Source organism: Nyctibius grandis, chromosome 1 (genome assembly GCF_013368605.1).
Source record: "Nyctibius grandis isolate bNycGra1 chromosome 1, bNycGra1.pri, whole genome shotgun sequence".
In the NCBI taxonomy this organism is placed as follows: Eukaryota; Metazoa; Chordata; class Aves; order Nyctibiiformes; family Nyctibiidae; genus Nyctibius; species Nyctibius grandis.
This window is the reverse complement of record NC_090658.1, coordinates 18,758,323-18,782,493: the sequence shown is the minus strand read 5'-3', so window position 1 is coordinate 18,782,493 and position 24,171 is coordinate 18,758,323. Positions and strand designations below refer to the sequence as shown.

The 24,171-nt window shown below is 49.7% G+C and overlaps 1 protein-coding gene and 1 long non-coding RNA gene across 4 annotated transcripts in view; one reads left to right on the top strand and one right to left on the bottom strand.

Moving 5' to 3' along the window:
• Positions 1-11,845: 11,845 nt before the first annotated feature.
• Positions 11,846-14,415, bottom strand: LOC137666992 (uncharacterized). Its single transcript, XR_011048745.1, has 4 exons — positions 14,063-14,415; positions 13,085-13,234; positions 12,900-12,981; positions 11,846-12,090 (listed from the first exon to the last, which is right to left on the bottom strand). It is a non-coding gene; the product is annotated as an uncharacterized lncRNA (long non-coding RNA).
• Positions 14,416-14,521: 106 nt separating this feature from the next.
• GALNT14 (polypeptide N-acetylgalactosaminyltransferase 14) overlaps positions 14,522-24,171 on the top strand; it is a 109,776-nt gene continuing 100,126 nt past the window's right edge. For 2 of the 3 annotated variants that reach the window (XM_068407318.1, XM_068407339.1), the window contains exon 1: positions 14,522-14,811. In XM_068407318.1, the coding sequence (XP_068263419.1) occupies positions 14,683-14,811 (129 nt within the window). In that variant the 5' untranslated portion in view covers positions 14,522-14,682. Of the gene's footprint in view, positions 14,812-17,579; positions 17,665-24,171 lie in introns of those variants that run through there. The other variant, XM_068407328.1, reaches the window with a different exon arrangement.

Below are 24,171 nucleotides of genomic sequence, written 5' to 3'. Positions count from 1 at the left end.
TGCCTAGCTGTGTATTTCTTTCTGGGTGTCCCGGTTTGGACATGAGCAGAACCAATTTTCTTTTCAGTGATTTTTCCTTTCAGCTAAGTCTCTTCTAAGTAACTGCACTTTCTGAAACTAACTGCATGTTTTGCAGACAGCGTCTGCTTCTAGGACTGATAACGCTCAAAGTTTGTAGTTATCGCTGAGGCACCGGTAGGGATGTTATGCAGAAAGGCTCGTGCTGTACTTATTCTTAGAGAAACCAAGGTCACTGCTGAATTCCTCACTAATGACAAGTGAAGAGCCATAGAAGCGTCACACCTCCAGAGAGGAGCGGACAGGACAGGTGACCCAAAATTGACCAACGAGGTATTCCATCCCATACACATCATTCTTGGTATAAAGCTGGGGGATCACAAAGGTCTCACTGTCATCTTGTATGGCCGGCGTCCGCAGAGAACTCTGTCCATTTTTCTCTTGCCCTCCATCCCAATCTGTGCATTCCTGAATCCAGTTCCCATCTGTTGCTGACTCCAGTCTGGGCCTTCCCGGAGCCTGCCCTGCAGTGCTGGTAGTGACATGATCATCATTGGGGGAGCTTGATCTTAGTTTTGTGTATATTTGTATATATTTAATGATTTTCACTGTTATATTCTTTTTCATTTTTATTGTTTATTAAAACTGTTTTAACTTTCCAATCCATAAGCCTCTCTCCCTTTTCTCTTCCCCACCCTGCTGCTTCTGGGGGAAGGAAAGCATTAATAGAGAGCATCTGCCATCGGTTTAATAGCCAGCCCAGCTTTAAAACATGACACTGGGTGATCAATTACAATTTGAAGGTCTACATGCTGTTAAGACACTGCAGTGTAGTTCTCTGTCTGAAGTCTCATCTCTTCATTTCACCAGTTTTACAGTGGGGCCACCAAGACTCCTGCCTTACCTAAAAGCACGTTACAGTCCATTGCTGGCAGGTATTATATTCATGTAAGTGGCTACTGTGCAAACCACTGTCATGGCTGGCCAAGCTGTGCCAGTGGACTTTGACCATACCATGAGATGCTCTGTGTAGAGTGAATAATGTTGCTTTGTTTTTAATTATTAAGCAATATATATAATCCCAACTCCATGACACACAAAAGGGACGTCTAAAGGGCAAGTTGCCATGGCACTGGAGCCATAAAAAAGAGGACTTTGAAGCTTTTGGAAGGAAAAGCCTGTTTCCTGGGGCAGGCAGTGCCCAAAGGCTGGCCGCTGAGCAGAGTGGGAGCAAGGTGTCCCAGCAGCACAGAGCCTTGCACAGGACAGTGATGGGAATGAAGAGAATGTGGGAACACGGAGTCAAAGCCACTGCCAAATCCAAGCGTCCACCAGTCCTTGCTCACCCCTCTGCTGTCCTGCATCCCCACCAGAAGACTGAATTAAAACAATGGTATTCCAAAGTATGCAAACCTTAGATTTTTTTTTATTTCCTCCATGAGCTTTTCAGACCCGTGTTTCAAGCTTTCTGTCTAAACACGGAGGGCTGTGGAGGATTTTCCCCTGTTAGTCCTGCTGGACTCAAGCCAAATGCAACCCTGCACTCCATGTGGAAGAGGGGTGAAGACTCCACAGGTAAGATGTTTATATCCAGAGTCAGAAGAGTTAAGGGCAAAAATCCCCTTTGCTATTATTTACAGTGCCCCAGTGTTGAGGGGAGGAAGATCAGGTCCCCAGGGTGCTGGCTGCTGTGTGACCCAGACAGTAGGACTTGCTGTCTACTTAGAAAAAGAAGTACTTCTGCAGTGCCTGGGGAGAGTGATCTGTCTGTGTTCAGCCTGGGGCTCTGCAGTCAGGACTTGATCTGAACTTCAGTCTCCTGAAGCCCAGCCTACCACCTCCTCTTCCCTTCGTGCACCAGAGCGTTGCTCCTCTATAATCCCCATACTGCTGTGAGCCAGGTTTTTCCCACAAGCAACACTTCCTTCTCACTGGCACCCAGGAGCTTGAGTTATGACCCCATCCTATATCTTGGGGCTTGGCAAGAAGCCAGCGATCATTGGGCAGTTCTTCTGCACCTCGCTATCTGCACACGTGCTCCCGCACATACCCACCCGCCCCATGGCACTGTCCTCAAAAACAGTTGCAATACTGTGCTGAAAGAGAAGGGAAAAGGAAGACCTTGATTTTTTTTCTCTCCTGCTCAGGGAGCAGCTCCTTCCAGAATTAAATGCTAACAAGCGCCTTTGCCTTTCCTTCCTGCTGTGCCTTCCACTGGATTAGACCTGAAAAGCAGGATCACCAAGCTTGAAGTTCAATTTATCAGTGCAGTCAGGATTGATTTGTTACACTACCTATTCTGGGGAAATGAATGTCTCCATCGCACTCCCTTCCAATGCAAGCAGACCTTTGTTTTGCTCAGATTGGCTATGTAATGTAGGAAACTGACTTTCCACAGATAAAGGAAAAAACCTACAAAATCCTGACTAATTCTACCCAACCTGGCAGTGCTGAGACTGATGCCACTTGCAAAGCACCTGCCTGGCATTATGGTGGCTCCAGATACCAGGCAGAAGTGCTCTCTGCCTGGGCTTATCTCCTACTTTTTATTTTTTTTGCTGGAGAAGTGGTGAAAAGTGTCATAGAAAATGATTCTAGGGTGAGTTACACGTCCCCTTTATCACTAATGACGTTATAGCTGGATGATCAGGTTGGTCCTTGGAGTTAAAATTTATAGTAAGAGTCAGGTCGAAAACAAAGTTGGGTTTTATAGAAATTTTCAGCTGTTTTGTGAGGCAATGGAAATGGTCTTTGCTGCTGCTGTTGAGTGGAACAAGTTTTTCTAGGAAAATTTGCACCCATAATCTAGCTCAGGGGATCTCCATTAAGAAAGCATGCAATTAAAATGCCAGTTTTCTCCCAAACCCCATTTGGATGGAATATTTAGCGAACCACGTACGACCGTGGAAATTACATTTTCAGATTCAAAAGACCCAGAATGTGTATTGCTAAGAAGAGTCATATTTTGAGAAGACCCGTTCTTTTTTTTCTAACAAGTCATGTACGCATCTCGTGGAGGGAAAGGTTAAGAGCCGAACACCCTGCGGAAACCTGTGGAGATCCTCACGCTTCTGCAAACGTGGCTACAAGAAGGATGTCTACAGCTGGTGCTCATTAAGCGAGACAAAATGGAAGAGGTAGTTGCTCTAAAGTAGCTTTTTTTCCTCAGGTAAAAGCAGGATTTCTTGCTCATAAATATGCTGCAGCTAGACATAAATCACTTATTGCTTGAAAGCAGCTCTGCGCTGCTGAAGAGCTGGAGCTCATGAGTCTTAAGCACCCCTGACCCGGGTGCTTTCAGCCTGGCTGCTGGCAGCAGCGATGCTGCTTTTTATTGGGGTTGAGGCTGCAGAGAACTCCTGTCTCCGCAGCTAAATGCTGAGTTTCCAGAGGATGCAAGGAGCAGGGTTACGTCTGAGACAGCCTTGTTACCACTGTCTCTCTCTTCCTGCTGCCCCTTCAAAACCAAAGTGTTCGCTAGGAATACCACTCCAGAAATTGTGGCCATAACTGCTCTGCAAGTCTCTAGATCCGGGCTCCTATTAGCAAGTTTCTCCTAAAAACTGAGCAGGCAACGCAGAGCTTTGGAGCACACAGCGAGCATGCCCCTTCCAGAGAAAGGGTCATGGAAATGGCCACAGGACATTTTGGATGCGGTGAGTATCTTGAAGGGCTGCACATCTTTGGGTATGAGATTTCATGTTGCCCCTTCTCTGTAATTTGGGTGTTTATTGTCATTTATTGTGTTTCCCTTTTCAAAGGAAAAAGAAAACAAACTCACCATCATACACTCTTCCTACTTGGTCCTTAATATTACACACAGCTCAGAAAACCCTAGTCTTAAAGACTGTCTCCTACTTTTAGGGCATGGGTGCACATGTGTGGATGGATTAAAATTGAAGAGCTGAGGTGTTTCCCCCTGCTCCCCCGAACAATATTAGCTCCAGTTGTTCATTAGCTCCAGCTCTCTGGGCTGCTGTCTGAAGTCATGCAGGAACTGGCTCATGTTGGACCATGTGTTCCAGTACTGGGGTCTGACTGCATCCCTGACAGTGGTGGGACAGACCACTGGAGGTCTTATTTTAACTTGGAGCCATGCTTGTCAGAGCCCTTTTCTGAAACCCAGGTGATGCCTGAGCTGAGCACATCCGTTGTGGCCAACTTCTACCAGCATTGTGCTAGCTGCCTTTCAGTGACACTGGAGAAATGTTAGCCTGATGGTAAGATGCTTGTCCTTGGCACTGTGAAGGACTGTGACTCCTGAGCTCCCAATGCTCATCGGGCAAATAGGGACAACAGAAATAACCCTGAGCATCTCCAAAGTAGTTTGGTCTGAAGGGCTCGTGATTTTTGAACAGCTGACGTGAGCATTGCTGAGAACTCAATTTCCACTTCAGCCTGCTCTTCTACTTGTGCAGGGCAGGGCACAGAAGCAAGGCTTGGCCACTTCACAGCCATCATCTGGATCAATATTTTCCAATGTGCACAAGTTTCCAAGAGTTTAAACCGCTGAGTTTTGCAGAACTTTAATTGTATCAAATGCAAAAAGAAAGGGATACTCTATCAAACTAACACATAGCTAGGCACGTAAAGAATTTAGGGAATGAATTAACAGAAAATAATTCATATGCTGCAAGTATAAATTGCTGAGTCCAGTAGAAGGAACCTCTATTTCTTCATCTTTTTTTTTTTGTTTTGTTTAATGGTGCACAAGTACTGGGAAATACAAAATCTCAGGAGAAATTTGGTGGAAAGGCCATGTGGGGGTGCCATTCCTCAACACTACTCTTTAAATTATGTAAAACAGTGGCAATAAATTTGAAAAACATGAAAGAACTTCTATTAACTCCAACCACCTGAAACAGCTGAAGCAAGCTGAGAAGTCCACATCACCTTCTGAATGAAGGTGCCAAAATCTGAGCTACAAACACAGCTTTTGCCAGAGCGCTTACCTTGACAGTAAATCAAGCCCTTCCTGCTGTGAGGCAGACATTCATCCTTTCTCAAATTATTTGAAGCAACTAGAGGCAACAGATCTTCAGGTGGCCCACACTGTTGCATAGGCATGAAAGTTAGGATCAGCTGAGAGTGCTTCCCCTCAATGACTTGGCCTATAAGAAGAGCTGCCTCTAGCAGCAAAGCCTAGGGAGAAGGTCTTCTGATGTTGGTGGAGCTGCTTTTATAAGAGGCTGTGCTAGGTACTTATGCCTGTCCCAGCATGGGCCCAGGAGCTGAGCTAGCTGTTTTGTAGGGGTGAGTAGCAGGGTAAAGGTCCTGCAGCATCAGCTAAGGCTGCCTTTCTGCTTTTTGTGTTAAGTCAGTGTTTCTCTCTTGCTGAACAACCCTGGACTTGGGATTGCTGTGGTGAGGGATGAGACTGTCCTCATGTTAATAGGAGGTGGTTGTGATAGGATCAACCTCTTCTGCACTGCTCAGGTAGCAGGGGGAAAGTAGTACTGAGGAGGGCCATGAAGATGATCAGAGGGCTGGAGCACCTCTCCTATGAGGATGGGGGCTGTTCAGCCTGAAGAAGAGAAGGCTCTGGGGAGACCTTATAGCAGCCTTCCAGTACCTGAAGGGGGCCTACAGGAAAACTGGAGAGGGGCTTTTTACGAGGGCATGTAGTGACAGGATGAGGGGGGATGGTTTTAAACTGAAAGAGGGGAGATTTAGATGAGATATTAGGAAGAAATTCTTTGTGAGGATGGTGAGACTCTGGAACAGGTTGCCCAGAGAAGTTGTGGATGCCCCTTCCCTGGCAGTGTTCAAGGCCAGGTTGGATGGGGCTTTGAGCAACCTGGTCTAGTGGAAAGGTGTCCCTGCCCATGGCAGGGGGGTTGGAACTAGCAGCCTTCAGGTACTGGAAGGCTACTGGAAGGTCTCCCTGGAGCCTTCTCTTCTCCAGGCTGAACAGCCCCAACTCTCTTAGCCTGTCCTCATAGGAGAGGTGCTCCAGGCCTCTGATCATCTTTGTGGCCCTCCTCTGGACTCTTTCCAACAGCTCCGTGTCCCCCTTATGTTGGGGGCCCCAGAGCTGGACACAGTACTGCAGGTGGGGTCTCACGAGAGTGGAGTAGAGGAGCAGAATCACTGTTCCTCTTTCTCCTGCCACTAGTCTCAGCTTGCTGAAACAAAGATTAAAAGCTTGAATTACTGTAAAGGTACTTTAATGGAAGCCAAAACCAGGCTCCCAAGAGAAGATTAACTCTCCCCTGGACTGAGGGGAGGTTGAGCTTTAGCAAAATAGACTGATGAGAAAAACATAGCTAGTCCTGCAAAAATGAATTTGATGAAGGCAGGCAGAGCCCAGCAAAAGCATGAGATGCTGGTGAAGTGTTATCTTTTACATATAGCTGAGTTCTAGGTCTTTAGACAAGACTTAATCTTTTCTATAAACAAATAACACATTCATTTACATGAATAATCCACATTTCTTATGCAAATCATTTCCCTGCTGTTGTTTCTACTGAGAATAATATTCAGTATAATTACTACACTTATTTAGTGGATCTGTTTACACAGGGTAGCTCTTTGTCCATGAATGCTCTTCACCAGGGAAGCCTGAAGAGCAACAGGGGAGCCCAAGCTGCCAGTCATGTGCGCCCTCCTCTTTCTATTTTTGTTCTGATAAAGCATTTTGGGACTGTTTGAGATCTCTCTGTGAGAGCAGAAGGATGACAGTGTTCTGCCTCTGTCCTGGGGAGAGCACCTGCTGCTAATGGCAGGCAGCTCTCCCCTGCTCGCTAGCCTGCTGTTTGAGCTTGAGCTAACTATAATGAGGCAAGACACTTTGAGTAATAACTTTCCTTTGGGTATAAGGGTACCTTAATTTTTTGTGTGTTTAAGTTGGTAATTGCCATGGAGTTTGAAAATCTTCCAGGTTTTACCACTCTTAATTATGTTCTCATGCATATGCATCGTCTGCTTGTGCATTCATTACTGTGAGGAGATCAGAACCTGAAATGTTGGAGCGGTTTCTTCTGCATATGGGAGATAATTGGAATTTCCTGTGAAATACCCCTTCTGAGTGGGATAGCCCAAGCTGTCTGGAGCACATCTTGCTGTCCAGAGCATGTTCTGCTCTGGGTGGTTAAATCAAGATGCATCTCCTCCTTCCCATGTCTCACCTGGGTTGCTCCTACCTGGGATGTCCCCTTGCTCATTGCACCAGCTGTTGAAATGTTTGTTCAGGGGAAGTCATTATGGTGTCCTGATGGAAAATATTTCAACTTTTTAGGACTCTGATTGCCTTTTTACCTGCTCTGTTTGCATCTATTGATTGTTCTGGTTCAACAAGAGCCTCTGGGACTAACAAATTCTAACAGGTTTGAATGTGTTAATGAGGTGTTATACGAGGAAGGAAAAATAACGCTGTTGGGCTTCTAACTTGTTCTTGCACAGTAACAGCAAAACAAATGTGTGCAATTAAACATTACTTTGTTTTCTAAACAGCAGCCTTGAAATTTTATCCTGCTAGTGGGGAAATCAAGCTGCTGCTTTGCTTTCTAACCAACAGCAATGATTTGGTGATGGAAATGAGACATTAATCCACCTGAGCATGTTCAGGGTTGAATATTGGTCCCTTGTAGGTAGGCAGGATTTGTTGCACTGTGTGTGTTCATGTAGGAGATCACAGCATATCCCATGAAAAGACTGAGATGGAGCAAGCATAGACCTTGACGTTATGCACTCTTTTTGCACAGAGTAACTGCTTGCTTTTAACTATTTTTCAAGCAGACGCGGGGTTAGTTGTTAGCCCCTTGGAGCTTTTGCGTTAAGAGCAGGAGATTGCCTGATCAAATATAAATCACTCTGTCTTTATACTTAAAGCATTTGTATATGGAAGAAATGTCTATTCCTAGACACTTCACCCAAATAATGGGATTGAAATCTTAAGAAGTCTGGTGGTGTGTGGCTCACTCTCTTCAGTTTTTGGATCCCTCAGGGGAGGGGAGGGATGAATAATCAAGAATTCTTTCTATGAAAAATTTTCTAGGACAAAGATGAGGGTAAAACTGTTCCTCCCGCTATGAAAATGCTCCTTCCCACAAAAAGCTTGGTGCAAAATTACATATTACCAGCTGTGTTAATAGATGCTTAAATCCCAGTTGGCATCGGGCCACGCTTACATATCACAGAAAAGGAGATTTGGCTCTGAAGTCTGCTTAACACCTGTACACAAAAGGACAGAGGCATTAAAGGTGCTCTAAGGACAAAGCTTTATTTTGGCTAATGTGTCCTCTTAGCCACCACCTGACTTGTTCTTTATTCTGTTGAGTGACACCTGTCCAAACTGCAATTATGGGCTTGAATGTGTCTAAGGGACATAGTCCTGCAGCTGACTAAAAGGACTGGTTTGGCATATTCAGAGTAACAAAAGAGTTTTGTCTGAATTCTGGCAGGGTTCTCGGCTTTCTTAAAGGTGGCTGGGGGTGTGTGCGTGCACACAGGAGCACATCTCCTTGGGAGGTGGCTGAGCAGCTCTGCTTCCCCTGCAGTGTTACAGAAGCACTGGAGTCTCCTGGGAGCATGGGTGCCTGCCAGAGCTGTGCTGAGGACTGCAGGGTGCCCAGGACCTTACAGGCGCAGGTGCTGCTGGTAAAGATTCATCTGTCCTGTGCTATATTTGCTTATTGGTTGTTTGCTGCAACTTGGCCCATAAAGCCGTCTGCCGCCTTTGTCTCAAATGATCTTTTGTGGCCATTTGCAGTGGCTGCCACAGGTTGCTGATGCAGTGACCTGGAGCTAGACAGCTTCCCCCTGGCCAAAACACTGAAAAAACAGGCTGTGGGATCAGCAGCCATCACTTATTTTCTGAGGAAAGCCTGTGGATACCTGTGTTGGGGAGCATCAGGAGAGACTATCAACCACCAGAGACATCTGGAGCCAGACAGGACCCAGAAGACTTACATGTGTGGCATTAAGCTACACAAAAGCAACCAGTGAACAGTACTGGTTGATCACAGCAGAAGAGCACTGCCCAAAGGATCTGTTCTTGTGCTCCCTAATATATCCCCCAGCTGCATACTGAAGTCAATGTGTCTCCCTTCAAATCTCCCATTGTTCTGGCCCTTGTTTCCACACCTGCTTGTAGTGGCACCATTGGGCACCTGAAAATGCTGGGAGCTAGTAAAAAGGCTGCATCTAATCCAGGAAAACCTGTGCTCCAGCAAATGGAGACTGGGGAGAATGTGAATTAAACACAAGTGTAGGTGGGTGGCCATTTGAGTGCAGTTGCTAAAGATGCAAGATATCATACCTTGTGGTAGGCAAGAATTCTCCCCACCCTCATCCAGTCCTGCTATGGAGAAGTCTTTGCATTTGCCCCAAGGGTGGGGAGCTCAGCATTGCTTCAACCATAGGTGCCACTAAAGCTTGGCTGAAGGTGGGAGCCTGACTTGCAGGAAGTGCAGGTGAATGTCTGGATGTGTGCTGATCCCCATCTATTCAGGGAACAGCTTGTGTTCCTGCAGCTGACTTGATGAGAACTTCAATTAACAAATGCTATTAAAGTAGCTCTCCGCTTTATTTTATTTTTTTTTTTATGCATAGCATTTCCTGACAGCTTAAACCTTTAATTAACTGGAGATGCCATCGTGGAAAGTTTGCTAGAGAAGAACGCTTGTGGTTTAATTAAAAAGAAAAAAAATCTTTTACAGTCCCTGAAAAAGATCTGCTTGCAACTCCAATAGTGGCAAAAAGCCTGCAGGAATTCCTCCATTTCCCTTTTTGATTGCAGCAGTAGATGAGGAGGTGCAGAGCAATATCATCACCCAAGTGGAGGTGGTGGGTGCTTCACAGCTTCATCTTTGACCCTCCAGTTTAGGCTGCAGATGTAGGACAAGCTACAGTTCTGTTATCTCAGTGAGGGAAAGGAAACAGCCAACTAGAAAGCTTTTACTTCTTTTAAAAGAGCTTTAACTTAAAATTCTCCTGGTACTAGGCTAGAGCTGCCTCTAACATTTGTGGTCTTCTCTGAGGGTGCACAGGGAGAACATTGTTTAGCATAAGCACTGGTCTTTTTTTTGGCTCCCATTACAGCACAAAAGCAGAGGCAGAGTGTACCAGCCACAAAAATGTAGGATAATCTTCACAGTATCCTCAACAGCCTTCATGGAAGCTGCTTTTTGAGATGGTAGGGTACCACCTGAGCTGGTAGAGAGCCCTCGCTGCTGTTCACAACCCTGAGGGCTATGTGATGGTAGCTGTGGCTTAGAACAATCAGCTTAGGCCACACGTACCCTTGCAGCAACACGCCACAGGGCCAAGGCATGGTGGCGATGAGTGCTGCAGAGCTGGTGGACCCCCATGGCAAAGCAACACTCTCCCCTTGCTCCTATGCAAAGGACTTGCTGGCTTCTCCACTCCTTCTGCCCATGTTGACTGGGTTAGGAACAGACCAAGTGACCTGGAGGCCTTTAGGACAGCTGCAGATCCAAAAAGGGATTTTTGTTCCTGTATTAAATATAAACCTGGAAGAATCACTGACATGACTGGATTTGAAGCACAGCTGCACCCCTAGACAAGTAGCAAATGGCTGCTGAGTCATCCTCTGGGAGCAGGTCGGGGCTGTCGGGGTGGTGCCTGGCCAGGGGCATGTGTTGGCTTGCTCTCCTGGAGGCCCTGCACCCAGGCTGGTACCTCAGCTGTTGGGTGATGAGGGACAGCTGGGCTGCTTGTGAAACACGCCAATGCTCAGCATGTGCCAAACCAGCTATTAGGGAGCAGTTTGATGTGATTTCCCTCCTCTCCTGGCCCTGTCCTCAGTGCGGTTAAATTCAGTGACTGTAGCACGCCCTCTTCCAGGCATGGGAGAAACTTCTCTATTAGCTTCTTTCCCCAAGCCTGGAGGGACCACAAGGGTACCATTGACCACTGAATGAAATCCATCTCCCTGTGTAACCATGCATTACCATGCCGACCCTTTCAAATACTGATCTCTTACTTTTGCAAACAAGCATATTCTTTCTGGTATATCTGCTTCTGGAAGCAGCAGTGGAGAAACTGCACTGCCACGAACAGCAGTAAGACTTGGGCTGCCCCAAACTGCTGACTCTGCACCAGGTCCTCCCCTGGCACTGGGGCTCTGTGTCCTAGAAGCCCTTTTTCAGCCAGAGCTTGGTGGGGTTGCTCCATCTTGCAAGAAGGTGTGGTGTTCAGCTGGGACTCCCCAGCATCCTGAGTTGGGGGTAGTTTTTGATCCTTTCCTCTGAGCACTTCTCAAGTGTATCTGTTTAACCCCTTCCAACTTTCCCAGAACAAACCGCAAACTATCTGTGATCCTTTTGGAAAAAAATGTGGGTTTTTTTCTGTGGATGGGATCTTGGCCGTGAACCGAACTCAAACCCAGGAGTATTCCTAGCAAAAACTGTAATGAAGCAGCGCCCAGCTGGTTAGTAGACCTGGTGAGATGAAATTCCTTTGGAAATATTCTTGCTGTGCTTTACAGATGCTCTGGAAATAGCAAGGAGAGTGACATTCCCCTGCTACCCTTTCCTTAAAGGCAGGACCCTGAAGGGCCATCGCCTGAGGCTGTGACTGTGAAGAGTCCCCCCTTCCACTCAGAAATGATGCCCTATTTTTGCTCTCATGAAACAATCACTCCTCATCAACTTTGCAATGCTGATACCAACAAATGCTTGATATCCCTTTCCTAGACTTTTTTCTGTCTCTGGCTGTACTGCTGGCCTTAAATTTTGCTCTCTTAGAAACGGCGAGTATGTTATGGACGTTACTTGTAAAGCATCTGAGATTGGCAGATGAAAAATTGGAAAAATGGGGAAGATATGGGTATCAATAATACAACAGAAGATTTTTTTTTTTTTATTGCTGTGGTTTTAATGGAATTGCAGTAGGATTTTTATACAAGTCTCTGAAAGTCTATGACTTCAAATAACTCTGAACCAACTGATTTGTACTCTTGCCTCATTCTTGTCTAAATAGCTGTGACTATCATCTGCTCGATACATTATCTGTCGCAGTACACATGCACACAGTCAGGAGGAATATACTTTCTTGGAGATCATACGCATTGCTAGAGCTCCTCGAATCTCCTGCCTCGTCACGGGACACCTGCACAGAACAGCCATAGGGCTCCATCAGGGGATTCGTACAGTGCCACTGACGGTGTCACCCTCCTCGCTGGTGTAACGGCAGTGCCAGCTGGGAAGAGTCAGGCCTTTGCCCATTATCTCTGCTGGGCACAGCAGGTTATTCATCCCGGCGTCGAGCCCTGCCAATAAAGCTTTCCCTCAGCAGAGGGAGTTGTTTCTCAAGGTAATAATAAGATAGCATTATCTGATCGCATTTTTGTCAGGTCCGTCCTATTTATCACCTTACCTGTAATCCAATTTGTAATGTATTTCCCTGATATTTTCTATCCCTCCCCCCCCCCATATTTTGTAATAACTTCCGCTGAAAGTCTGACCTACAAAAAAGATGAGGTTTATAATCCAGCTTTGAATGATAACACCCAGGTGCCTTTCTCTGGAAAAGCTCTTCTAGCATGGAGCAAGGTCTGGTAGGAAAAGCTCAGCACCCTCTGCAAACGTGTTGGGGGGACGCTGCGTTACAGCAGCTGAGGTCATTTCATCCCAGCCAGGAAAACACCAGCAGCTACCTCCTACTTGTGGCAAGATGACCTTTTTGGTCAGAAAGCCATTCCTGCTCCAAAGGGGTTAGAGGGAGGTATAAGAGAGGCAGCAACCACCCCGTGCCAATAGCTGGGGTGGGCACAAGGTAAGAAGAAAACTCTAGGCAATATGAAAAGCCACCATCGATGTGCCTCAGCTGCTGAAAGTTGCTCAGGTGCTTTACCTTAGCTTTCAGCAGAAAGCATAAAACAACAGTTTGGGTAAGCGAGCAACACCTTCTGCACCCACCTACAGGTCTCCTCTGGGTTGGGCAGAGATGTCTCACGATGGCAGAGCGGAGCACAGTAGTCCAGCTACCCTGAGTGCAGGCCTGAGGAAGGTTAATTGGCATGACAAACGATGCAAACCATAGGAAGAGATGGCATTTTCAGGGTGGGACGGGCCTCCCGTGTAGTGTCAGGCTGGTGGCTCACCATGGCACGAGGGCTTTCCACTCTCTTCCCACCTGGTTAGTTCTTCTCCCGCTTGGCTGAGTTGCTGCCGTTGTTGTAAAGAGAGTTCAACCTAAGCCTGCTGGACCTGGATTTCATCGATCTGGTAAAGGTGTTTCAAAGTCGGACGGCCTTAAAACAAAGGAAGAGCAATGTCCCTTTTTGTGGATGCTAATGAAATTTTTATCTGGGCATCTTTCTGTGAATGTTGGCCCTGAGAGGCATGGATTATGTTAGGGGAGAAGGGCTTACTGAGCCCTGGAAATAAATCAGAGTAGGACAGAGGATGAAGATCACAAATGATAAATTAGCAAGTGACAGAAAACAACAGCAGAAAATAATAAAACCAGGAGGAGTGTGTGGGAAATGCATAGGAGAGGTTGTTTACAGCACGTGCATCGGACTTTCGAGCATTTGACATCTTATCTCCAATTCGTTCCATATGTCACTTTATGCATGGATTCCTGCTTTTATGGGGTTTGTTCTATAGTTTTTGTACTAACGTGAATGACTCACATCTGCTCCAATACTTAATTTATTCTCTAATGTCTTCTGCAAGGATTGCTCAGCTCATGCAGTCCTTGTCAGTGGCAGGATCGCAGAGCAGCGAGTCAGGCAGGTGAGCAGGGACAGCTGGGCGAGGCAGCTCTTTTCTGGAGTCCTTCTCCGTTGGGTTGTTTTGTCCCTTAGCAATGTCTGTAATTCCCACTTTGGCTGCCCTGTGTGGACAGGCTTTGCTGTGCTGGGGCTGCGTGTGGGGCCAGCGGGGAACACCCCATGGGACAGGGATGATGGCTGAGGGCCATCCCGCAGGACCACGGCCCAGCATTGAGCTGCTGCCAGCACACCAACAGCCGCCCTGCTCCGCGTTGATGATTATGATTTTATTTTTTAAGTGCTCTTGACAGCTCCGGAGACTCACATCTTCTCTTCCAAATCCAGTAATTAAATTCCACCTACCTGAATTCCCCCTGCTGTTTCGATTGGATAAATTAATCTTCCCGTCATGTCTGAGCCTCCTCTGTGTGTTGTTGAGCGGTGCCCTCCCCTCGCCCCGGACCCGGACGCCACCGGGATGGGCACCGGCCCGGGCCAACTTTGCAGCGGCGCTGCCCGGCCCCGCGCAGCCTTTCGGGGGGCGCTGGGAAGCGGCCCGGACCCACGCACGGTGCCAAACGCACCCCCCCAAACCGGTGTGCCCGGTGCCGCCGTCCCCGGGCGGCCGCGTCCCCGGCGGCGCAGGGGCACAGCCCAGGGTGCCCGACTGCCCGCAGCACCTTCCCCGGCGAGCGGCTCCGGCGCCGGCTCCAGCCCCCTCCTCCCGGCGCCTCCTCCTCCTCCTCCTCTTCCTCCCCTCCCCTCCCCTCCCCTGCAGAGCATGCACAGCCCGGGACTCGCATCGCCGACTCCGAGGCGGGCGGGCGAGACCCTCCTCCCCGCCCGGCCCCGCTCCCGCTGCCCCCGGAGGCGCCCTCCGCCCTCCCCTACCCCCCTCCCGGCCCTTCGTCCTCCCCCGCCCTCCCCTACCCCCGTTCCGGCCCTTCGTCCCCCCCGCCGGACTTTTCCCGACCCTGCCGAGGATGAGGCGGCCGACGCGGCGGCTGGCGCTGTCTCTGCTGGGGGTGCTCTGGCTCGCCGCCCTCCTGCTCTTCTTCTTCGGGGCGAGGAGGAAGTTGGAGGTGGCGGGAGCCGAGGGGCGCACGGCGGAGGTAAGGACGGGGCGCCGGGGCCGCCCGGCGGGACGCGGCCGCCACCCGGGGAAGAAGTTCCCGGCGGTTTTCGGGACCCCCACGCCATCGCGCTCCCCTTGAAGTTTGGCACCGGCTCTGTGCCTGTACGGGGGGTCAGGCCCTTTCCTTACACGCCCCCGGTGAATTAACCCCCCTGGTCGCGCTGCCCCCTCCTCTGCACGGCCTCGGGCAGCGACAGTCCCAGCCGCCCCCTCCCCGCCTGGCTCCCCGGTTCACCGGAGGCTGCAGCCGTCGGGGCTCCCCGAGCCGCGGGTGCCGCCGGGGGTGGCAGGGGCGCGGCGGTACCAGCCCTCTGCCCCGCCGCCAACTTCGAGCATCCCTCGCTTCGGGCCTTGGGTCCCCGGGGAATGGGGAGAGCAGCGCACCCCAAGAAAATGAAGCGCGTCTTTTGTGTTGCTCGTGGGGGATGGGTGACTCGTTTCCCCCGTGTGTCACGCAGTGTTTCTAAGCCGTCTCCTAAACAAGAAGGGTTTGATCCTGTCCCCTGGCCGAAACGAGAAGGGAGCAGACGGAGAGCGTTTTAGGTGGTCCGTGGTTGGGGCACATGGGCTGGCAGAGTTGCAGGTACATCAGTCGGGTCAAACTGCTGCAGCTTCTAATTACCGTTTCTGTATGAAGACGGGTGCGCGTAGGAGTGTTGCCCTGTAACTTGGGTGGAAGAAGGGTGTGTCTGCAATCGCGTTTCTGTGTCGTGTTCTAGTCCCTGAAGTGCACCGGAGTGACAGCGAAGAGCATCCCGCTCGACAGGGAGTGAAACAGAGGAGTTTCACTGCCCAAACGCTGCAGAAAGCAGGGGAGCTGCAAGGAGCTTCGTTTGAACAAGGTCCCGTGTCCTCTCTTCTCTAATGGCCCAGAGCGGCCGGAGCTTAGCCAAGGCTTAGTTGTGCAAAGGATAGTTGATGCTGCTCTTAGTTATACTGCTGTAAATCTTGAATAAGTTAATCGGGGTTCGAGCCCAGGTCCTGAAAATCTGCTGTGATTACTGCGGCAGAGGATATGTGAGCCCTGGGTCCCGTTTTCTCACCAGTGACACCCAACTGAGCATTTGCCCTGTGACTTACAGCAACTGTATGTGTTGGCCAGGTCTTGACAGTGTCTCATATATGTGTCACCTCTGAAACAGAATTAATGACCTGATCGGAAAAAAAAAAGTCAGAACTCATAAAGCTTGCTTTGATTTTTTCATCCTGAGGAATTATTGGTTTTCCATGTTTTTTAAATAAAAATGATTGAGGAGTTTTTTTTCAGGTTTTCAGAAATCTTTCAGTCCTAGCAGAGGGGAATAAATCTATGCAATTTCAGCCCCCAAAATAATTATGTATACATATATTTATTTATTTAACCAGGGGAAAGCAATAAGTCACTGAAAACAGAGTTAGAAAACAAGTGCTTTCTTAACCGTAACTGTGCTTTGGTGTGAATAGGTTTCTATCAGAACTGCCTTCTTAAAAATGGCAAAATGAGACCTCCTCTGTTTGATGTGAGCTCCTATGTTCTCCTTGAAATGAACCTTGCTTCTCGCTTAGCACCAGCTGCAGTGGAATTGCTGCTTCACTTTGCAGCCCACTCTCCGCTCCCATTCAGTGCTCCCCGACCCTGAGGTGTGCGTTGCTGATGCTGTTAGGGGCTGGGCTGGGCTCCCACAGCTGGTGAAGCGAACTTCTCCCATCACACAGGATCAGGCCCTGAGTTTTGAAGCTTAAGCCACGAAGTTGCCATAACTCCAGCAGTGTGACTGCTAAAATTGCCTCTCCTTCATTTCATCTGAATTTTCCATCAAAACAGTTGCATCCCCTTGAGATCCATAGAGTGCAGATTCTTTTTTTTTTAATGCATTACATTTTTTGGCTTTGGAACCACTTTTGAGCAGTATAAATTATAAGCTGGTTGTGAGTGCGTAGACGTGGTGCCACTTCAGTTAACCCTTCTGTACGGCTGCAGAGCTGACTTGGGTACCAGAGGCAGGGATGCTGCAGTCCAGAGAGGAGCCTGGTGATGTGTCCCATTCCCCTGGCCAGTGGGACCAGCTGCCAATGGTGAAAACTTGAGCAGTTAGAGTTGTCCTTCCAAATTCCTCGAGAAGTAAGTGGAGGTAGTAGGTTGCTAATAGCAGTGCAAACTTTGTAGCACAGCTACGGTGGAGAAATGGAGCAAATCCACGTCAACTTTCCTGGCAGCGTTTTCCGATGCATTTTTTTTACCCCCCACCTCCCGTTCTGCCTTTTCTTTCAGTCGAGCTTTGTTTCTGCAGCCATATGCACGCCATATATCATGCTTCATGTGGATTTAACCTTTGGACCCTTCTAGTTAGGCTCCAGCTGGTAGTGGCTCCTCCTGCCCGTGCCTGTCTCCTGGCAGGGCTCACGGCATGTGTCCGATGCCAGAAGGCCGCAGTGCCCGAGCTCGCCGGCTGGCCGCGGCGCCTTGGTGGCTTGCCAAGGGCCAGCGGCAGAGCTGCTCCTCACAGAGCTGCTGCCCTGGGCCGCGCGGAGGGCTTGCCCATCCATCACTGTTATTTTTGGTCTGCGCCCCCCCCCTCGCCCTTTACCCCAAATCCTGTGCCGGATCCAGCGCTCAGCTTCCCAAAGGAAGGCTTGTGATGTTTTCCTATAGCCGGAGAACCCTGTGTTGGGGTCGGTAAGGTCTCTGAGGAGCAGGTTCTCAGCGTGAGGGGTCTGCCATGGTCTTTGAGTCCTGCCCACCCCGAAACACGCTGCTGGCTTGGCCTCTCGTGGCCCCGGCAGAGGTGGGCGTCCGGGGCAGGTCTGACAGCAATAGCTGAGCTTTCCCAAGCCGCTCATGCCCGAAGAGGTAGGCGCAGCCGTCTGTTGTAACTAACTTGGCTTCACCTCCTGGGTTTTGTTTTTTTGTTTTCCCCGTTTTCCCCTCGTATCCCATCTCAGTGGATCTCTCACCGCTGCCCGGTGGCAGGCAGGCTCAGAGGGCTCCCCTTCTTGCCCGCCCTTGCTCCCCTCAATCCCTGTCTCCTCCTTTCCCTCCTCCTCCCTGCTGCTTGCAGCCGCTGGCGGTACGTGCCGGGGCAGACGGAGCAGGCTGAGGCTGGATTTTAGGGTGTGGGGTTCCCTCCTGCCTGTGGGGTGTAGTAACCTTGCAGGGCTGGTAGCACATAGAAGAGCATAACTTGCTCCATTTAGGACCGTGAAGTTGTTCCTGGGACAAACTCCCCGGTCCCCCCAGTGCTGTTATTACTGCTGTCACGTGGTGTTTGGGGGTTTTTTTTCTTTTCCAAAGGGCAGATCGAGCCCTGTTAGTGCAGTAAGCAAAACTTGCCCTTGCCCTTCCCCTGCCCTTTATAAAGTCCTATAAATTGGCTGCAAAGGGGAAAGCCGAGTCTGATGGATGAGGGTGTAAGGACACGGGGCTGGTCCAGGTTACGAATCAGCGGGGACTCCTCTGTGCCTTTCAGTGGAGGGTTGTGAAATACTTTGCAAGCATTAATTAGTTCCAGCCTGTCTCCCTGCCCCGGCAGTTTTCCGGCTGGATAAACTGGGACCCGGGGAGGTTAATTGAACTTTGTATCCTTCTGGCTCTCGTTGACTCCGGAGGAATTGGAGCCACTCAACCTTCTTGGAAAATCAGGCTGCTGGTAACCCACCTGAAGTCGCAGAGGGAGGCGGCGTAGGGGCTTGGCACGTGCTCGGGTAATGCAGTCTGACGTCCCCCCGCTACTGCCCAGCATCTCCCTGGCATCCCTCTGATCTGGCCCTTTGCTTTGCTTTGGAAAGGGGTGGGGGGAACAACATATAAATTAGTAACTTAATTACATTAAGAAATAATGAGAGGAACTGATATGCAGGATTAATTACAAGCAAATTCCCAAATTGATTTGTGAGGAGTATGCGTAGCCGGCTCTGCAGGGATGTGTCCTGAGTGTGCTGGCTGCCCCGGCTCATGCCGGTGCCTGTGCCCGGTGCCAGGCTGCAGCCACACAGCCCTGGGGGATGTGAAGGAGGGAGCAGGAGAGGGGTAGGTGACAACCCCTTGGTCCTGTCATCCCCTCCACCTGGTGAATCCGTAGCAGACCCACGTGGGGAGCTGGCTGTGTAGCACAGCCCTGCTGCAGTGAGGGGCTCGTGGTGGGGGTCTGGGCTGGGCTGTGGTGCTCCGGGCCAGCAGCACGTGCAGGAGGGGCAGGAATACTTTGTTGTTGGGCTTGGGGGTTTTATTTCTCTTCATTCCCTCCTGCGTGCTGGCTTGCTCCCTCTGATGAATGGCTGAAGCCCAGCTGACAGCCTGTGGAGGGAAAGCGGGTCCGTTGCAGGCTGGATTGCAGGAGAAACGCTACGGAGGAAAAGTTCCTTTTTTTAATAAAAGTGACCTGATATACTTGACTTGTACTAGCGTTCGCGATGCGACAGCTCCTTTCTGAGCGTGGTCAAGTGCAGCTGGGGGATGGCTTCTGGGAGGGTGCTCCTCAGCACCCTTGCTGCCTGCTCAAAGCGCTCCGGGGTGCTCAGCACCCTGCAGGATCGGACGTCGATGCGAAGGGACGCTTGCCAGCTTTGTGCCTGTGTGCCTTGCGCCAGCCTGTGCTGCCTTCTGCATCGTCGCCAGCTAGAAAGCCTCAGCACCTGGAGCTCAGCTGACAGTTTCCAGATATTAAATTCCTGTCAGTTTTATAGCAGCAGAGCCACTTAACAGATTAAAATAACTGTGTATCCTGCAAAAATTCAGATCTTAACAATTAAGGGATTGAAGTGCCAAAGCTGTCAGAACAAAAAGGCAGAGACACTTGTGCTGCCTGGGGGCTCGGCTGGGGGCATGGGTAGGTCCAGGAAGGGAGAGAAGAGGAAACTTCTGTTGTGCTTTGCTGGTGAAGTCCTACCCTTAAATCTCTAGGAGCAAACCCAGGCTTTCTAGGATCTCCAAACCTTCGATGGTGCAGGAGATGGGGTAGAATCCAGGTGCTGTCTGCTGCCAGTGTATTTAGCGATGGATGTGGAAATATAAAACAGAAAACCATGCCCAAGCTGTCCTCGTCTGTGGGACCAGACGGGGCAGGTCTGGTGCATCAATGGGTGCCATTTCTCAGGCACTTGCCTTCCTCCCGGTGGGCTTGGGAAAGCCATTTTCTCGGCACAGCTGCCTCCTTGTACAAACTCCTGCGTCCTCGTGGAGCAGGAGCGAGGTGAGAAGTCCTGGCAAAGTCAGCACCCAGTCACATCTGCTACTAAACCAGCCATGGACAAACAGCCTGCCTTTTATGTCTCATTTAATTAATGTACTGACTATGCATCAATGTGCTCTCCGAGATACCTGTGAAACAATAAGCAGTCAATGAAAATCCTGATAATTTTTCACTGGTAATTGCAATGAATGAATTTTACCCCCGTTACATTCTGGTAGAGCTCCGTGTTGCAGCTATGACTGATGGGGGCATAAATATTGATTGAACAAGACCTGTTGGCTTTGCAAAACAGTGAGCGCTGGGATGTCCATGCACCTTTCCTAGCTCAGTGCCTTTAAGAAGACATCAGGGAAGGATGGAGAGGATACAAGGATTACGCTTCTTTACTGGTAAGATGCTAAATAAATTTCTATGCAGCTGGCATGTGTCTTGTTGACAAGAGGTGTTGAGCACCAGAAGAGGAAAAATACTTTTTATTCTGCTCTGGAAGGATAGAAAGAGCTGGAAAAGTCCCCCTGCGGTGCTCTGAAGAGATGTCGGAGATGGTGATGCTCCTGGGGTGAGCTGGGCTCACGGTCGCTCTTGTCATCTGCTTCTCCTGGCAAAGTCCCTGCAGAGCACCCTGCATGCTGCCAGCGGGATCACTCTGGGCTGCGGCATCCCTCACCGGCTGGCATGGCATGGTGTGCCGGCATCCCCTTGGTAGGTGACAGGGAAGGGCCCGAGTCCTTGCCCCTGCAGCTGGGTTTTTAGGAGGGCTCAGCTCTGGCTCGTGGCCCTGAGCCCTTGGTGACCCTTAGGGGTGGGCTTGACAAAAGAAAGTCCTGCTTTTGAGCAGGGAGGCACTGAAATCAGCTCTATGTCTGGATGCCAAGGCATCATAGACGCAGCACATGTGTTGTGAAGTGTCTCCACGCTTGAGAAAGACGTCAGCTATCAGAGAAGCTGTTTTTTCCTATCTATCCCTTTGCCTCCTTGGATACATACAGAGGTAGATTATTTACTCAAAACCCCAGGCTGTGTCCTCCTCCTCACTCTTCCTTTCCATGATAAGAGAACATCATCCTGATTTATTTTGATGTGCTCATGGCCCAGGGCCTGTCTTGGCTGAGTTTGCTTCCTCTCACTCTGACGAGATGTCTCTTGACCCCAGCTCTGCAGTGTGGTCCGTGCCTCCCCGCAGGCAAGGGGGCTTGGCACACGGGGTGGCTGTAGGGTAAGGGCTAGAAATGGCCGTGCCTGGGGAAGGCAGATCTGTGGAGCATTTTATGGTACTGGGACTAGAGTTTTTCTTTCCCTCCTGAAGCTGAGAGGTTGGTCGTAGGCACAGAGGCCAAGGCAGAGCACGCAGGGCACGGTCTGCCGAACCGCTGTGGTTTGGCAGGCACGAGCTGGGCGAACACTGGCACTGGAAGGGCAGCTCTGGGAGAGGCAGCCTTGCAAATAGCACCAGCTTATAAGCCCATATGAGTGTGGGTGCAGCGTTATTGTCCCGGGCTGGCAAATCCCCAGGGAGCTGAATACGGGGTTTGAGCAGAGATGTTGTGAGCCGAGTGTTTTTCTTGCATCTGTGGACGTGCCTGTCCAGTGCGCACAGCCCACGGGGTGCCAGAGTGGTACTTCTGGGTGCTCCAGTCTCTTTGCCGGTGGAAAAAACAAGCTTGGGAGAAGCCATGGAAATGCAAAAGCAGACTACTGCAGCTGGGAGAGAGAAGCACAGTTACAACGATTTCCCTTCCGCGAGGGCAGCCTAGCATTTGGTGCAATAAAACCAATTATGGGGAACGTATCTGCAGAGAAAGCAAAAGTAGGTTCTGTTTAAGAAAGACGTTTGTGTGAAGGGGTAATTACGTGTAGCCTAACGACAAAGGGTGCAGTGGATTGACTATTAATTGGAGTAGTGCGAGCGGGAGGTTGCTGGCGTTAGCTGTGTGTTTCTTGCTGGCTTCCTCCTGTTTAAAGAAGGAAAGGGTGAGGAGGAGCAGATGATGGGGGGGTTTGCTCTCAATCCGCTTTCCCACGTGATGAAAAAACCATTTTCCCTTCCTTTCTCTCACAGTGAAATGTTCAGATTTTGCCAGCAACACTTAGTGCAGTTGCTTACTAAGCTGCAATTAAATTGATTTCCCACCCTCTTTCCCCTTTTTGGTTCCAAAATCTCAGCAGGAGTCAGCGTTATGGGAAGAGTGAGCCAAGGAGGAGATCTTGAGGCCCCATCTTCTGCTCATCTAAATCAGCATTGCTCCGCTCTTCCTATGTATTTCCATAGGAGCTGAGGAAGCTGGGCTGCCTAAATATAGGTTTTCCCCTCTGTTCTGGTGGGGAGAGCAGCCCTAGGTGGGGCTGGATCAATCTATAGGGTACCTGTGAAGCCACCTGCTGTGGGATGGGTGTTGGGTGTCCCAGGGGGTTGGGGGTCTGGGTGCCCATGCAGGGGGATGCTCAGGAGGAGGATGAGGATGATTTCTCATCCTTAACACATGCCTTTGGAAAATGATCAGTGGTGACAGGTTCAGCAGGAGTTCACTGCTTTGTTTATGGAGGCAGCATTAGTAGTACTAATAGTTTGCCTTCAGTCCTGTTGGGAAGCTCCTTATGAGCCTTAATTAACCCTGATTGAAGCCCTGAGGGAGTGAGAGAGGTGCAACGGTGCCTCGCGTGTCACTGGAGAAGCGTTTTGGGAAGGGACAATGTGCTGGTTTCATTTCTCCGTGGGAGGAACACGCTGGGTTGGGGACTGTCCCCAGCCAGATGAGACACGGAGACATTGGTGGTGGCACCCACGGGGCTGGGGGTGGCCTCGTGTCCCCCGCCAAACCCTGCCTTGCTGCACGTAGGCAGAAATTAGTGATGATTTACTGCAAAGCAGCTCAAACTCTGGCTTTGTGATATTATTTGAAGGAGCAAGTGAGCTAATAGTTGCATCTCGTCTCGGAAAGAACCGCGGGAAGTGCAGTGCCAGAAGAGAATTGATTCAGCAACCAAACAGGTTCATTTTCAGATCAGGCTGAAAGACAAGGGAAAGATAGATTTTTAAAAAAATTATTATTTTTTCCCCCCTCCATCTCAAGTGCGATTGAGGGTTTCAGCCTTTCCCCCTCCTTGGTTTTCTAGTGGAAACACCAACAATAAACCTGATTGGAAAGTAATATGAGGAGAACAGGGTTCGTGTGGTGCAAAAGCAAACAAGCTCTGAAATCACCTTCTATTCTCTAAATACTGTTCGCAGAGCCAAGGAAATTGAGACGGATTATTCTTTCTTTTTTTTTTTTTGAAGGCACTGAAGGAATAAGTCCAAAGGATGTAATTTGGCCCAAGCAAGGAGATCAAGGCTGCTTTGTCCTGGCTTTCTAAATAGCTTTGCCTGCATTTAGACACACACCATTGCCTCCTCAAGGACCACTGTCGGCATCCGCCGGTTACAAACACACCTCGTAACACATTATGGAGGCACGCGGCTCGCAAATAAGATGCAAGCGTGTTCAGTGGTGCGGGCCTCAGTTGCAGCCCCCCCGGGCCGGGGAGAGTTCGTGCACATCTTTTATTTCTTGTGCATTGAATTTTTAGTTGCTTGTTGTTAGGTGAGATGGAGAAAAGATGGGAGGGAGGAGTTACAGGTGACAGCAAGCTCATTTTCAATGGCTTGGGTCAGTTCTTTTTATTAAACATTGATTTTTTTAATTTTTTTTTTTTTTAAAAGAGGTTTTTTCTTCTGAGTCAGGGTAATCTGCTCTACCCAATGGATTGATTTGGAGTCCTTCAGGATGGAATAAAGTCCTCTAATATCCTTTGGGATCTGCCTCGGGGGATGTTGGGATGCAGCCCCTTTGCGCTTTGACCTCACCCAGACGAAATGCGAATCTCGGGGTCTGGCTGGGGAAGGCGGGTGGTTTTGCCAGCGGGGTGGGCAGTGGGAAGCCGCAGGGGAGCCACTGGAGCTGGTGTCTGGGAGCTGAGCTGGGAGGGAAGCTGTTGTGTCACACAGTCCTGCCTTTCGGCAAGAGTGGAGCTGGATGGGGAGGGAGCGGGGAAGAGCCGCGGTGTTTATAATGCTTGTTGCATTTTCCTGGCGCGATAATATGGTGTAATTTGGAGAGAGAGAGAGAGAGACTCAAACATGCATTAACCAGCCATCTGCTCCAGTGACTGGCATCAAAACGGATGAATAT